The sequence below is a fragment of the Gasterosteus aculeatus genome, chromosome Y (genome assembly GCF_964276395.1).
Source record: "Gasterosteus aculeatus chromosome Y, fGasAcu3.hap1.1, whole genome shotgun sequence".
Lineage (NCBI taxonomy): Eukaryota > Metazoa > Chordata > Actinopteri > Perciformes > Gasterosteidae > Gasterosteus > Gasterosteus aculeatus.
In genome coordinates this window covers 19,369,716-19,387,206 of record NC_135709.1, presented here as the reverse complement: position 1 = coordinate 19,387,206, position 17,491 = coordinate 19,369,716, and the positions used below count along the sequence as shown (strand labels likewise).

Genomic DNA, 17,491 nt, shown 5'->3' with positions numbered 1-17,491 from the left:
CTGTTGGCCATGCTGTCGCCGGCGACACTAACAGTGAGCTGTGAAGAGCTTGAGATCCTTTGACATGCTGTTACTCTCTTTGCGGAGCAAAGACACGCGCCTCATGGACATGCATCAGCGGCGAGAAGAAGGGAGGGGGAGAGAGGGGGATGTAAGTAAGAGGGGTGATCAGACATAATGATGTGAGGAAGTTGCACTGGGTGCACACCTCCCTCCCCTCTGCAACTTACTGCTCACATTTTGAACTTTCTGTGTGCAAATCTGCATATCTATTTAATCCCTCTCTGTATGCATCCTTTCCTCTCTATCTTACTAGCGCTCGTCCTCTATCCTTCTTTAGGTCTCTCTCATGCAGAAATGCTCCAAGTCCTTTGATTTGTGGCAGAAATGAAGATGGGGAATTTCAAAGAGAATCCTCATCTTCTGCCGAAGCGCGATGTCCCGCTCTGGCAATGCTTCAGTGTTCCCTTTCCTCTTTCCCTCTTTCCTTGCTTACTTCTTTTCTGTCTTTCCACCTCGTACCTTACCCCAAACTCTCATTTTCTCATTTGAGTCTACCCGTCGTTCTTCTTATCTGCAAGCTATACTCCCCCTCTTTCAATTTGGGGTATCATTCTTCCGTCCTCCACCCATCCCTGCTGCTCGCTCCCCAGCGTCTCGTGAGCAAAGCTTCCGCGTTAGCGCTGTTTGTTAGGCCGTTTTGATGTCTGCTCCTGGTCACGGTTGGTGGAGGACTAAGCACCTCTAAACCTGTGTCAGTCCCCGAGACGCAGCGGTTTATTTATACCGCTGCCTTTGTACGCCATCTGTCAGTCAAGCTGATCCGCTGTCTCTCCTCTCTCTACTCTGCAGAGACTGACATGCAGACAGGCAGCCGGCTATAGGAGCTATTATAACACACACAATCTCATTAGTTCAAGACACAAGAATATGGCTGACGGATTCGCTGCAACTCTCATCCCTCAAAGCAACTTTGTAGTGGCGTATAAATTACGGATGGGTAATGGGTGTCAATAGCACGGCTGGCTCAGACAATACATAGAAATTAAGCAGATTTGTCCCAGTACTTTTTATGCACTGCGGAAGGACAACATCCTTGTGTCGTTCATGAGAGGACTGCTAAGTTGGTACACTATTCCTGCTTTTTTTTCCTGGCTATCTCTCTCTCTCTCTGTCCCTTTTTCCTCCTCAATTCATTCTCATCCCCTTATTTTTACCCTCCATCCATCCACCGTGAACAAGTTATCTTGGACTCTGCGCACGCTCCGGCTCCCTTACCTGTGAAGCTGACATTAAGGATGTAATCCCTGTAGAGTCTGCGGCCATCCAGCGCCTTCATACTGTCGCACAGCTTGGTGGTGTTGAAGCACAGGCTGCGTTGCATATAGTGGAGTGCATGAGCCATTGCGTACACCGCGTTGACCACAAACATGATCTTGGACTCTGGTTCAAAGTTATTCTTGTCCAACGACAGGTCCACGTCGCACGGCGGGAGAGACGTCCCTCCCAGTCCAACACCTCCGCCTCCTCCTCCTCCTCCTCCTCCCCCTGCTCCGCCCGCACCCAAGGAGCACTGGAACCGCTGCTCCCAGAATTCCCTGTACCAGGGGTTTTGATGGTTTTTCACCGGGTTCAGGCTGAGAAAGTAGCGGTTGAATTCTGGCAGGGGATTGGCTGCCAGCTCGAGTGTGATGGCCCCCTCGGCGGTCACCTCATTTCCCTTGACGATGCTTTCCTGGGCCCCCCAACCATCGCTGGCCACCCAGATGAAGGAGGTGTTGAGCCTGGCAGCTGCTGCCAACAGCTCTCTGGCGTCGTCGCTACGCAGGAAGAGGACGGCCACGCGGGCATGCGGCTTCTGTAGGAGCTGACGGATCACGGCTTCATAGGACTTCTTGGCGTTAGAACGCCCCACCTGGAGAGAAAGAGGATGTTGGTGTCATGACGGATGTGCTGTAAAATGTTCCTTCTCCTGTCAATTGGTTCGCGGTTCCTGTTTGTGATCATTTATCAGCACCATCCAAAGGGAAGAAACAAGCACAAAAAGGTTGTCGGTCGTCTTCCGCCTTTATCTGTAGCAAAGTGAGATTCAAATGTGACTGTGAAAGTATCTAGATATGCTTTCATTTTCTGGTTCACAAGTGATTACGTCAGTGTAATATCACCTCCATTTGTGTGTAGGACGAGATAAGACAGGTAGGGCCTCGTGGATGCACACTCAGCATTAGCGCCACAAGTGGAAGGTGTCTTTTGGCGACTTGCTTTCAGCAATTGTTGTTAATTGTCATGCTGGGAAAAACTCGTATTGTATTTCACGTCTTACCTTCTCTGAAGTAGCAATGCAGATGTTTCTCATGCGTGCCTCCTGTTCAAAGGCCTCTATGCCAGTTTCACCATAATCACCCTCTGACGCCACAGTGGACACATACGTCCAGTTGAAAAAGCGGAGGATCTCGGCCATGGCCTTGGCCTGGTAGAAGTCGGGGGGCACCGTGCGGGCAAAGTAATCGTAGCGGGTCTTATCACTGAGCTTGGCACTGGTCGAAGCGTAGCTTATCTGAGGAATCTGAAATAGCCTGAGAAGATTGGCAACCTGTGGGGAGACACAGTGAAATGAGGAATAAATCATCCGAAATAATTCTAAACCTTCTTGCAAATTAAACCCTTTTAACGAATTAACATATTGATTTAACCGTAATTCATTCTTGATACCCATTATATGGCAAAATTTTCTAATATTCTTATATTATGTGCATATAACTAAATAAGCCTTTTGGATTCTGCAAAGCTAGACTGAGAAGTTAATTTACTGACTGACTGATTTTGATCACCATTTTGATTATTCCTTTAACCAACTGACTGTGTGTAAGAACAAAACAGTTAAATAATTGGACTTAATTTTTATGAACCTCAAATTAAAAACGGGAACATATTTGTAAGCTTTGTGCTGATTCCTTCATGCATAATGTGATTATTTAAAGAAAAAAGACAAAAGTTTAGGCTCATGTGAGCATGGACAAACATAAAACCGCACACACATTCCGCATGCACACACATAAATGGAAGTTCAATAAATCCCTGGCTCATGCATTAGTGATGGACATCATCTAGGGTCTACTGATGTCCATATATTATTCCCTTTTACTGCTGATTGGTGTTCGCTCATGTTCCCTTAATTACAATTAGTCACAAAAGCCAACACAAATATAATTGCTACACATCCTCATGCACACAAAGACGTGTAAACATTCTCATTCAAACATGCATACATGCACAAATAAACAGAAACTATTTAGCCCTCCTATTCTCGCCTCAAGTTAATCCTTTTAGAGCGCATCACTCTTCTATATTCCATTCATAGCTCATTTGATGAGCTGTTTTGACAACATGTCAGAATCTCATGAGACTAATAATGTAGAAGATTAGAAAAACACACTTGTACACAATGATGTGCACATGAACTGCTGTACATGTGCACAGGCCCCTGCAATGACACACACATGGATGCCTGCTTAGAGTATTTTAGGTAGGTTTTAGGATTTTAGGATGCCAGCTGACTTAAATGTCAGGGAAGGTCGAGGTGCAAAATGTACCCACATTGTTCCATCACCTGCCACTGAGCAATGACTACAACTAACTAAGAGGCCTGCATGCAGGTACATGCAGAGGAAAGGAAACGCTGCTCTCTTCCTGTGAAAGAGAGTGAGGGGGAGAAGTGAGATGTACTGAATGGGTTGAGTAATTAGAGACGAGTATAAAAAAATGAAAGGGAAGGAGAACATTTTGGTGCAGTGGAGGGCTGCTGTGTGTTTTCTGCTTGGAATGCAGGTCACACACAGAGACATAGAGACTCACACACATACACACACACACACACACACACACACACACACGCGCGCACACACACACACACACACACACACACACACACACACACACACACACACACACACACACACACACACACACACACACACACACACACACACACACACACACACACACACACACACGTGTACGTATGAAGGAAAGGGATTATGCCTGCTACGTGAATGCCCTCAAAACAGTGGAGTTTAGTTGTGCATTGTTAAACATAAATAATTCCCTATTACTTCATTTAGAAGCAACAGAGGTTGGCCAGGTAGAGTCTCCTGAAGGAGCATCCGGATTAGCTTTTCAGGAAAGAGATCAGAATGCTAAGCACAGTTTGGTTCTCGTAAAAAGAAAAGTGCTGCATTTGGGAAAAAGACAGGTAAAGAAACAACAGCAACGAGGGGCAATGAGAATGAGCTGCGAGGAAGCAAGGGGTAATTATGTGTGATGAAGGACAGAGCAGATGTGTTCACAATGGCTGCCCCAGGAAGGAGGAGGATGATGAGGAGGAGGAGAAGAAGGGGGCTGAGGTCAGCATAGACTGAGCTCTCCCCAAATAGCTGCAAGGGATGCCTCTGAATGCATATAGAGAAGGACAAAAAAACACTAAAAGACTGTGATGAGAAAGAAGAGAGGGTATATTTAAGGGACAGAAAAAAGACATCAACATAAAAAAGTGATGGAGAGGAAAAGAGACAATGAAAAAAAAGAAGAGAAACTTTTAAGAAGTGATAGGAGGATGCCTTTGTGTAGTCACATAGGAGTAAGGGAGAGGGAGGTTTTATGTTAAACTCTGCAAATTACCCAGATCTGTGACAAGAGCTGCATGAGCCGAGGAGACACGCAAGAACACGGCGATAGAAAACCTGATGCTAAGAAATAAGTACACACACACACACACACACACACACACACACACACACACACACACACACACACACACACACACACACACACACACACACACACACACACACACACACACACACACACACACACACACACACACACACACACACACACACAGACACGCACACACAGACAGACAGACATGGGTTTGCCCCTCAACATCAATGCAAGTCAGGTTCTGCATGCTTGGTCATGAGTTAAAGACGAGAGAGGAAGCCACCAAGTCGAAGTTAGATGATGACGCTAAAGTCCGTTTGGAAAAATACCTCGGTACCTGCACGCTGCACGTTACCTGTATGGAAACGCTGCTGAAGGATCCACCTATAACCCCAGCGATCGCGAGCGGGCTGTCGTCCTGCAGAGCGTAAGATCCGTCCGGACAGATAAACTCTGTGTCGTCCACCTTGGTCAGGGAGGCTCTCACAAACTCCAGAGCCTTACGGGAAACACACCCACGTTGATTTAATCGCAAATATTGTGCAAAAAGTATGATCTATACCATGTTTCTGCTCTTAGTCGGCCTCTAACTCACTTTGAAATATGTTCTTTCAAAGAAATCTGCAACATAAATAAAGACTGATTGATACTTTTCTATAATGTAACGTTTCAATCTCTATGAACGTGAATATACAAAAGCTCATTGCCTTCATATAACTAGCCCATTACATTACATTGCATTACATTACATTACATTACAGGTCATTTAGCAGACGCTTTTATCCAAAGCGACTTACATTACACTTTAAACCCACGGCTTTTTCACATTTTTGGCCTGGGGAGCAATTAGGGGTCAGGTGTCTTGCTCAGGGACACTTCGACATGGAACATGGGGCAGCCTGGACTCGAACCACCAACCTTGTGCTTCCCAGCACACCTTCTCTAACCCTTTCGTAACAGGGTCCAGATTGCAAATGAGCAAGCCCTGACATCAAGCCACATTATAAGATATTGCTGGGATGTGGAGAACCAGGCCATGAAGCTGCCACCTACAGAATTCAGGGTTTGTACCATCAGTCAAAGAGCTCATTGTATAAGATCACTGGATGCATCATCCCCTAATAGCTCAGCAAAGACGCAAAACATTTTTTGGAAATAATCCCTGAGGGAAAAGGCTTTTTAAAAATATAAATCTGCCTCATTTCTCACATCCGAATGGCTTCCATCTCTATTTCTCAATCAAGGACTTTTCTTGACTTTTCCATCGTGGATGATATAGAATTTCTGAGTACATTTACTTTTTTAATGAGACCCTTTATTTAATTTAAAATGGCAACATTGCAACATTTATTGCACAACTTATTTTGCGGTGCAACTTTTAAAACATAAAATATAGCTAAAGTTCAAGTCGCCGTCTAAACGAAAGAACCGACAGCTAACTAAGCAAATTGTGTTCAAACTCAGTAATGCCCCCCCCCCCCCCCCCCTCCCTCCCCCCTTTGAGACACTTGCACAGTAGGTGTACCTGCTCCAATGCATACGTATCCCTGGAGCAAGTGTCCAAGATGTGGACTCCGAGAGAGACCCCGGGCAACAAAGCGCTGTCCTCATTGATTCTGTCAATGGCAAACAGCATGGCCTCCAGCCTCTGGATCCCTCTGTCCTCATTCACACGCCCGCACTCCTCCATCCCGGCACCTTTCTCGTGCACGGGGAACAGACCACCCAGCACAAGATCTCCTTCGATGCGGATCTCCCGGCGGGACGGAGGAGGGTCTCCGACCGAGAGCAAAACGCCGGGAAACATCATGACTAAGATTAGAGCGGGTACGCGGGCCGACATGTTGGGCTCGGAGAGGGATACGGTCGTCAGAATATGAGGAGAGGCTTAACAGAAAGTGAGGCAGAAGGATGTAGGGGGCTGAGGGTGAAGGTTGGGACTGAGGGATTTAGGCCGATGCACAGTGGGGTTGAATCAAATAGTGGCCGTGGGTGCCTGGGTTGGTTTGTGGCCCACAAAGTAGTCAGGGAGCGATGAATTGGACCACACATGGAGGGAGACACCATCTGGACATCATTCCTGTGCGGAGAGGAAGGAGAGGAGATTTAACTGGAGTTAGGTAGATAGCATGATGAAATACCTTTTGTAAGTGTTAAAAAACAGCAACGAAGCCCTTCAGTGAAGTTTGGGCACACTGTTTAAAAGGGTTTAAAGTTGTTTCCGCCTAAGCCAGGCCATGACTAAAATGGATATAGAGTTGTTTGGTATCCCCCCGCTGTCCCGCCCCTCCTACATCGCGGAGTGAACTTTCTTCTTGTGAATGTGTATGTGTGTTTTTGCTTTCTGAAAAGCTGTTGGAAAATACACTCTTCACACAAACACACTTTTTAAACTTTTAAACCTTTTTTTTGGCCATAATACTGCCAAGCCAAGCAGGCTAGAGTACAGGAGTGAATATATGAATCAGGCTTGTTCATTTGAATTTTTTTGCTTCTTTGTTGGGAAGCACGTAAACTATATCTTAAGAATGAAACAACTTACAGTATTTTATATTTCCGAATGCCCTTTTCTCTTTTTTGAAGCTCTGGTTTCAGATGACGTTAGTTCATAGAGTCCACTTTCTTTTGCCAGAGAAACATAAGCATTCAAATAGGTGAGACGAGGTTGAGGTCTGGTTTACAAACCCCATCACATTTATAGGCTGGGCATTATAATGTGAAATTATTATAACCCTGTGCATGTAAATCTTGCGCTTAGAAACCACCTCTTAAACTTCACATGTTTAAGTGTCTTGACTCAAAGAAAGCTGATTTTTCCCCATAGGTTTAAAGCTGGTTGTTTTATACTCTGTGGTGCTTATGGTCCAATGATATCATATTACTGTTTATCTCAGCCTGTTGTTGGTTTATTTAATCTTCAGGTTTAGGTAGGCGGCTATTTTTTACCACTGGCAAGGTCAGCTGTTCTCCCCTATTTCCAGTTGTTACGGTAACCTGAGGTGACCCCCTGATGGTTGTATCCTTATATTAAAAACACTAGGCATGAATAGCAATTTCTTTAAAAATATTTTTTTTCCTATTCTGTCAGTTAATTCAGGTATGAAGATCACATTTACATGTACTTATTACACATCAGTCATTTTGTTCTTGGTTTACTGATAAGTCATTTTCCATGTTGTTTCCACACTGAATGACTTATTTCCCCCCCAAATATGAGCAATTTTCTGTTAAACACAAGATATAAAGTGGTGTGTTTTTTGGTTATTCTTGGAGAAGTTAATCAATGAGTCAAGAAAGTGGTTCCGTACAGCCACATATACGTAACATATAGACAGTAAGGCATTCAGTGTCTTACCTGAATAAAGCACGATAAGAGCAGATGGCAGCTGGCACATGGCAACATCACCACAGACACCTATTAAAGACACACAGGGAGACAGACATGAGGCAAGTAAACAACGGGCAGAAAACAACACGCCTGTCAATCGGAGAAGAGGAGAGAGTGCATCCGATTAAAGGGGAGGCTGCCTACTGAACCTTCTCCCTGGGAGCTGTGATGCACAGTAACTTCGGACAGACAACCCCGTTTCATCTCTGACCCCGTTCAAATGTAAAGTATGCGAGCGGGCAGCTGCCACGCTCCTCTTTGGCTGCTCGTGGTTCATCCCGTTTCATTTCAGGAAACCTCCCCAGCATTCTCCCCCTCTCCCACCGCCTGGTGCTCCTCTCCGCACTTCCCATTTATGTCCAACTCCCTCCACAGGCCTCGTTCTCCCCCTAACCGGCAGGGCTGCTGTGGATGACACGTATCCAGCTGAGAGCAGCCATGCAGGGTCGATGGACCGCAACACACTGAGAGGACAGACAACCCAGCTCTCTCGGTGTGTGTGTGTGTGTTTTCTTTCCATCTTCATTCTTGAGATGTACAAAAAGTGGACTACTTGTTCTTTGACCCTCCGATAGCAATTACGTACACGTGTGTGTGTGTGTGTGTGTGTACACGCGGTGTCCCGGACTTCTGACAGTCTTGGATTTAAAAGGGGCTGTGACCATCAATTATTTACGAAGTGCATTTTAGGCAGGAAAGACTGATGATCCATAAATAGGACAAAACACAACAGCCTAACATCCAGCAATGCAATGCAATGCAAACAATGCACATCCCACCGTCCCTTTTAAAGCACACCAATTACTGTTGGATAAACAATAATGCAACTATAAAGGGATTGTACACCAAAAGAGCTTTTAACCTTTGAGCACAACACACTAAATCTACAATGGGAGGGCTAAGCACTGTGGTCTATTTCACTCACAACACTTTACTTCAGCGAGACCTCCAAAACGACTTGAAACATAATAAGTGTCCGGTAAATGTTACATTCATGAAACACAATTTAATCTTGTATTAAATAATGATTCTGACAACATCTGGCTGCAGTGTCTGTAATATGATCAAAATCAAAAAACAATTGAGATATTAATACATTAAATAACATGAAGTGAAAAGTAAATATAGTTATTTTCAGCACCGTAAAGCCTTCCCTCATTCATGTCGCCATCGACCTCATAGTGGTTGTTCTCGGACAAATCACGTCCTGGTTAAAAATGGCTACTTGGCCTAAAAACAGACCAGGGTTGTGTGAAGGCATTCATTAGAGGCACATTCCATCTCTGTGGAGGGCGGCGGGCCTGTCAGAAGGAGAATTACATCTCCGTGGATGGCATACATCAACCTCAATATATCAACAGTCATGTAATGACCCTGGGAATCATCACGTAGCATCAGTCAACCGCTTTGTGGTACAGGTGCTGCTGCATCCGACTTAATTCATTTTCACCTCCCACTAGTCCGTCGTCACTGCAGTCAAAACCTGCGTTGAACAGAGCATTGCAACGAATAGGTAGAGAGTAATGGAGAGTATTAACTACCTCAGACCAGATGGGTGAATCAATCGAGTGGGTTTGGACAGAGACATGAGACTTCTTAATGGTTGATTCAGCTTGGGTGGTGTTTACAAGATTTGATCAAAGTTGCTGATCAAAGTCTGCTATCTTGTGAATTGTCAAAATATTATATATATATATATATATATATATATATTAATCATAAGGGACATCCATATGTATCACTTTCTAGTTTATGAGGTAAGGAAACCCCCTAAAACAAGCTGGTGTGATTGAGCACAGCACCGAGTACGGAAAAGCTGTGTGGTCGGTTCCAGAACGCACAACCCATGAGTTAGGCGTGAATTTTAACAGTAGTTACCTGATGCAAAGTTATGTGTCTGTGATGTAATCACAACCTGTGGAGAGGTTATGCAATAGGGCCATTTGTAGGGTTTCACAAAAACATAAATAATTTAATTCTTTGATTTTTGCAACAGGACGTTTGTATTTATAGTGCTATGGATAAAATAATTGAACTGTGGATTTGCTATTTTGAATGTTTGTCTGGAAAGACTGAGACATTTTGTAATTATTAGATACTTCAACTGTTGCACAGTTAGTCAGTTAAAACAGATTAGACGGGCGCATTTTAACAGACATTACAAGTTTCTTGGCGTGATGCCGCTGAGTCGCCTGCTCTCAGTGTGGTGTTTTTCTAATGTACCAAGTGGTTGACCAGTGAGCCACACAAACAGACAAAGACTCCCCCCCCCACACACACACACACGCACACACTGTCTCCCTTCTCAAGTTCATCATTTATTAAAGAGTCTGATCCCTCTTTGAGACACACCATCACAGCTGTACATTCCACTGTCCTTTCACTGTCTCATCCCCAGAGTGTAGCGTGCGCGCGTGAGTGCGCGCGTGTGTGCGTGTGTGTGTGCGTGTGTGTGTCGGAGACAGTCTGTGCATGTAGGGATGGATGAATGTCAGTGAACAGAGAGTACAGTGCTCATCGTGTCGGTGTGCGTACATGTGTGTGCACGGCTCGATGTGTTTTGTGAGTGACTGTTGTTGCTGATGAGAGGTGAGTTGTAGGAAGCAAGTGTGTTCAAGACCGTCTCCTCAGCGGAGCGTAACGGCGTGAGAAACATGTGGAGCGGAGCAACCGTTATAATGAAAGAACTTCAAAAGCCAACTTCAGGAGGCCTGGAATGAAGGACTTTATTTGTGATATTATTATAGATATATTTTACCACACGGCTAAAACAGTCCACATATGCATATTGCGATAATTGAAATCCTGCTGACAAAATCAGCAGCATTTAACAATAGTTAATATATATATACCGTATATATAGAGTGACTGATTTTGTTCATTTTAATAAAACATCCTATACCAGCAACTTAAAAATAAGAAAGAATTATATTTTTAGTTGAAACCTCAAAACTAGTAACTAGCAAGCACCTAGTAATTGGGAGATTAGTCAGTGGGATAAATTTGATGTCTTATCTCCCAGAACAAGCAGAAAGGAACTTTTCTGTAACAATACGCGTCACTGTTGCCGACTGTAACAAAGTAAAGCCGTTGCCACGTTGGAGGCTTTATTATTAAATTTTACGATTGTGTGAAGGACAAAAACTTTTAGTTACTTGAAGATGTTTACGTAACTAAGGATAAAAAAGGGATAGTTAGGTGTAATTATGATATGTTAGCGTCTGAAGCTTTAGGAAGGATGTATGAAAATAAGGCTCCATGGGAGGCTTTCTTTTTTTTGGACTGATTTGATTAGATTAGGCTTTGAACTTAATGAGACACATTTGATCGTATCTCCCTGTGTGATGTTGGCACAGGTCGACAGCTTCTGTGTGTATCAAACACATTACAAAACAGATGAAATCAACCGCAGATAACCATCAGCAAACCGCAATAATCTACGATCAGCATGGCTTCTGCTTCCAAAATCTCTGTCACATCACACGTTTACGCATTACATCCACACATAACTCGTCTGCGACTAGAGGACATCGCCGTATCCCTTTTCCTGTGTGCACAGAGCTACTACAATGCTAACAATGAGGTTCTGTACTGTGGGCGGTCTAGTGAGTGGTGCTGAGTGGAAGCTGCAAGGCCGTGCACGTACACAAAAACACACAACGATGCACTGACACAAGCTTATACGCACATTCACCAGCGCAAAATGCTTCTTACTGACACCATACAACTGCATCAATAAAATTGTCATTTTAAGTCCATCTAATCCATTTTCAGGCTCTCAAATATCTCGCAGTAGTCTGTTGTGGAATATTTCAATAAAAGCTCGGTAGAAGAGAATGATTTGTCTGATAAAACAGAGTCTTGATGAATGATCAAAGTTGCAAAAAGTTCATTTATTGCTTGCAAGCAGGCGGTCCAACACACCAGCACGTATCTCAGCGCTCGGTGTAATGACGTCTCCGAGCACTAAAGACACTGAGTTTTTATACACGTGTGAAGAACATTCTCCGTGTCAGCTACGAGAAGCTGCAAAGCAGGTTGAGATAAGAACCCAGGTGAAGCTGAGGGTAGCACACACACACACAAGATCCTCCTCAGTGGCCGCTGCAAATCATTATTAATTGACATAAAGTAAAACTTGGATCCGGAACTTTTGTACCGAATAAGATATGAAACAAGTCCATGAACAGGAGTCCTTTGCTTTGCAGCGTCTATGAGATCGAGTTGACCGCTCTCCCTTCTCAGTGCGCAGCTGCAAAGCAACATTTTGTATCATGCTGCTCTTTGCACATCAGGGTCAAATACAGGACACTTGAGACACGGCCTTAGCACAAAACAATGTTATAATATATTTTACCACTACAAGTCACACCCACCTCTCCTCCGAGTAAATGCTGGTTCTTTCTCTAATAGATCATTCCAAGAAAAATTCTGAATTTGAAATTCTCATTAATCTTCTGATGTTGATTCGATAAAGTTCTAATTATCACAGGGAACACGGTCTCATCATAATTGGCTGCATTTTTTTCAGTTGGAAAAGAGAAGAAATGTGCGTGGAAAAAAAGTTATAGGCTCATCAATGAATATCAACATGTGGAAGGAAATATGTTAATCTGAGATGTACATGCAATTCATGTGATCATGAAGGAGATTTAGACCATGCAAATCTAAATGTATATTATGTATGTGTTTCGTTCGTTATTTATTTTTCTTCCTTTTCTTTTTTACAATATTAGGTACTAATTTAACTGAATAGAATACATGGTCACTGTTGAGTCTAATGGAGAACAGCCTGCAGAAATAAAGCCCCCCCTTCACTATTCAAACAGGTTACGTGGATTCAAAGGCAAAAAACAATCTGGGAAGCAGAAAAGTTCCATCACATCTTAAAACCTTTACCGTTTGTGAAAAACATGAAACTGCTGGTGCACTAATAAGAGTCTTTGTCTCAAGTCTGTCCACGTAATTCAATGTAGATGCCACGCGCCTCGGCTCCTGCGTAGAGTGTGTGTGTGTGTGTGTGTGTATGTGTGTGTGTGTGTGTGTGCGCGTGCGTGCGTGTGTGTGTGTGTGTGTATGTGTGTGTGTGTGTGTGTATGTGTGTGTGTGTGTGTGTGTGTGTATGTGTGTGTGTGTGTGTGTGTGTGTGTGTGTGTGTGTGTGTGTGTGTGTGTATGTGTGCTTGCTGAGAAGCGAACAGAAAGTCGTTCTGCCGTCAAGCACTGACTGCATGCGGCCATCAGATCCACCTGTATGCCCGATCTCCGGCACGCACCACTGTATCTTTCTCGTGCATCCGATGTAGAAATTAGCCACTGTGTTTGGATCCTTTATCGTAACATGCGATCGGAAGGAACATCTGTAAAAATGGAACATGCATGCATGTACAAATGGGCTTTTTACATCCTGCGCAAAGTTCAAAGCAAATTGTTCCCCACAGCAGGATTGGCTGACGCGCACTCGAACGGTCCCGGACTGACAATTTGTTTTTTCTCTGCACTCTGTGGCCGAACCTGCAATATGACACAGAAATGTACTACATTTTGACCTACCTGGACGACTTGGATCCTTCGAAGGTTGCACACGAATCTCCGGATGGTGGAAGTTTGTACTCCTGGTAGCTCGGAGGAGTCGCACTGTCACACAGAGAGAGAGAGAGAGAGAGAGAGAGAGAGAGAGAGAGAGAGAGAGAGAGAGAGAGAGAGAGAGAGAGAGAGAGAGAGAGAGAGAGAGAGAGAAGGAGAGAGAGTGAGAGAGAGAGAGGGAACCAACAGATGTGTAGCCCCTTGCCAAAGGATGCTTCAGTCTCTTAGCAACAACAATCGATCCGGCAAGGATAAAAAGGAAAACTTAGCCATTCACCCCCCCCTCCCCCCATAGCACATGTTTACCACTCAGAGCAACAACTCCAGCTTTACTGAGTGAAGACACAGTAGAGTGAGACAAAAATGGGGATGGGGGGATGACATACAGAATGGCACTAACATACATATCCATCAAGCTCACTTAAAAAAGTGCATGTATGTAGAAAAAGACAGAATTATACATAATGTGTTGTTTGATGCAAGCCTCATCAATGCTTTTATGCAATATTGCGTTCTATGATGTCACTGGCAAAGAAAGACTGTGCGAGCAGCATTAAACATGATGAATTTGGCATGGGTGGCTCAGTTGCAGAGCGATACGGGACATCCAAATCCAAACACCTTCACACTGGTGACTACAGTTCTACACCCGAAGCCTGCCAGACATCATATATCATGCATGACACATACCTCACACACATACTCTCAATCTTCTTCAAGAGAGATGCCTCACTGCCTATTCCCCCCCTTTGTCCATCCTCAGAACAGAAACAGTGGAACTCAGTGGTGTGTGTCAGTGGGTGTGCGTGTCTGTATCAGTGCATGCACACAGACATGTGTATCTACACTTGTTTTTATGAGTGCACACAACGTCATTAGAATACAAGTATGCAGCTCCTATTAAACAGAAAAATCCTCTTCATACAGAGTGTCCTCTCTTTCTACACAAGACAAACACACGCACGCACACAATGCAGGCTACATACACTGTTTTGTTTTTCAAGCCCACACAACACAGAGAGAGGCAATCAGTCTAGAAGCCTGATTTCCGTATTGTAAAGTTGGTCAAGTGCACAGAGATACTCGGCCTGCGGCCTCGCTAAAGCTGTTCTGATTGCAGACCGCTGCGTGCTGTTTTTGCCTGTTTTATATGCAGATTTCCAGGCAGAACGTCGTGCTCATATGTTTTACGCGTGTCTACTGTGTGACACTGCATGGCGTAAGAAGATTGTCTCTGAGGAAAAGCCTTGGATGGGAAGAGATTGATTAGACGGCTGAAGAAGTAAGGGTAAGAGCATGCACAGACATGAGGTGGGTGTACACACACAGACACACACACACACACCCACACACACACACACACACACACACACACACACACACACACAGACAGACACACACACACACACACACACACACACACACACACACACACACACACACACACACACACACACACACACACACACACACACACACACACACACACCAGTGCCCAGTGTCAGTCACAAATTTCCCAAACTTCATCCCTCAATCCTGCCGTTCTAGCTCGGAGATGCTGGCTGCTCTGACAAAGGCCTCATTGTTTGCATGGCATGCATATATGCAGAAAGCCCAGAAAGCCAGCTTTGTCCCATAAGGGTCCCTCAGCGAGAGAGCTTTGTGCCTGGCCTTTCCCCACAGACCAAGCCACAGCACAACAAGGAAGAAAGAAAGGGAAAGAAAGAGTGAGAGAATGATAGAGGGAGAGAGATAGGAACCAATGTGACAGAGAGCAGATATGATCAAAAGCTGGAACCTTGCCATATGAAACGATGGACAGCATAATGGCCAGTGAGAGAGAGCTTGTATTGGAAATGTGTGCCGGAATGTAACGTCTTGCCTTGTTGGAGCGAACTGCTCCAGGTCATGCAGCAGGAAGTGGGTCCACTGGGATTATTTTTCCTTCTCCTTTGATTACCCATAGATTGTTTGTATCCCTGCGCTAATAGAATTAGTCAGGCTTCATTTCCCATGGTCTTCTGTCCCGTCGTGGCCTGGTGGTGGATAGAGCTTCACAAAGAGGAGTGAGTGTGCTTAGAAGTGTGACCAGTGTTGGTCGGACAACGGGGCTGGTTACAACTGCTAGTTTCCATTTGCTTTGGTCAGTATGGTCCTTTGTGGTGTGGCCAAGTGGACAAAAATCCTCTGTATTGTGTCAATGATTCCCATTTTGAGCTATTTTTATACAAAATATGATTGCTTAATTTGCCTCATCGCAAATTACAGTGGTAATCATTTGAGAGTAGTGTGTGCGGGTCTTTGGACCACGTTTTTGAGAGCCACATTTTAGAAAAGGATTATACAACTGCATTAAACATAATGTTAATATGTTTTAGTGATTAGTCTTTAACGTTAAATGGGTTCATCACACAACACAAAATCAGCAGGTTGCATATGTGATATCAAAAGAAAGATCCTACACTATACCCTAATGGTTTTCCTTCCCAAATGATTCATTGCCCACCTGTATATAATATTTTTGAAGTTAAAGGGACTTTAATTTATAGAATTTCTATAATGAAAATAATGTACATTGCTACTTGGCATCAACCCACCATTCAGGAGCTGTGGGCTCAAGGAAACTTAAACCTGCAGACAGCCGTGGATTTAACCACTAACCTCTTAGTTAAAGGTTAACCTGCTCACCCATCTGAGCTGGAACCAGCCATACCCATGGCCACATACTGTGCCTGCTCTGAGAATAGCAAAAACATTATGATCAATATGATCAATAAAGGGATTTTTTAAACAACGGCTGTGTGGAAATTAAGTTTGACGCATATCAAATCTCTGCTAGATTATTACATTACATTACAGGTCATTTAGCAGACGCTTTTATCCAAAGCGACTTACACTTTAAACCCATGGTGGCTTTTTCACATTTTTGCCCGGGGAGCAATTAGGGGTTAGGTGTCTTGCTCAGGGACACTTCGACATGGAACATGGGGCAGCCTGGACTCGAACCACCAACCTTTGTGCTTCACAGCACACCTTCTCTAACCCCTGCGCCACGACGACTCACCTACATGAACAAACGTGTGTGAACAACATATTACTGGTAATTTGGTTTTGGGCAGTTTGTGGCTCCTAATAGGGGGTTGGTCTCTAACTAGAAAAAGCATTTCCTGCTGAAAATGCGTTGGAATGCAAAAAGCTGAAAGCTGAACAGAATTTTTTTAAATAGCTGAAAATACAGAAAGTTGAAGGGAATTTGAATACATTTGCTGAAATTACAGATATTAGAAAAGCTGAAATTAATTTGAAATTACTGAAAATACAGAAATGGGAGAAGCTGAAAGGAATTTCAATAGATTTGCTGAAAAAGCAGAAATTAAAACAGCTGAAATAAATGTGAAATATTGCAAAACAAAACAGAAGTTGCAGGAGCTTAAATTAATTTAAAAAGTACAGAAACAACAAAAGCCGAGATGAATAATCAGGAATCAGGAAACATTTATTTGCCAAAATATGTCAAACATACAAGGAATTTGTCTTGGCGGTTAGTGCGCGACAGTGGACAGACAAGACAACAGTGCACAAGTAATAAAATAAAGTGGAATGAAATGCTAATGCAATGGGTTAGTAGAATAAGGCTATGGGTTAGTATAAAACAAGGGAATAAAGTTAAAAATGTTAAATATTAAAAAAAGTTAAAAAGAAAAATATTAAGCATAAAGTGCACTAGCGAACAAGTAACAGACAAGTAACAAAGTGACGAGTGACGACAAAGTGATGAATTGCATTTAAAGTGACATTG

At 43.7% G+C, this 17,491-nt stretch overlaps 1 protein-coding gene across 1 annotated transcript in view; it reads right to left on the bottom strand.

Annotated features, from left to right (window-relative positions):
- Nucleotides 1–13,774, bottom strand: part of LOC120812435 (metabotropic glutamate receptor 3-like) — a 24,212-nt gene extending 10,438 nt beyond the window's left edge. The window contains exons 1-6 of the mRNA XM_040168370.2: nt 13,660–13,774; nt 8,075–8,134; nt 6,245–6,799; nt 5,075–5,218; nt 2,324–2,593; nt 1,279–1,915 (exon numbers count right to left, since the gene is read on the bottom strand). Of these exons, the coding sequence (XP_040024304.2) occupies nt 1,279–1,915; nt 2,324–2,593; nt 5,075–5,218; nt 6,245–6,562 (1,369 nt within the window). The 5' untranslated portion in view covers nt 6,563–6,799; nt 8,075–8,134; nt 13,660–13,774. The remainder of the gene's footprint in view (nt 1–1,278; nt 1,916–2,323; nt 2,594–5,074; nt 5,219–6,244; nt 6,800–8,074; nt 8,135–13,659) is intronic.
- Nucleotides 13,775–17,491: the final 3,717 nt, after the last annotated feature.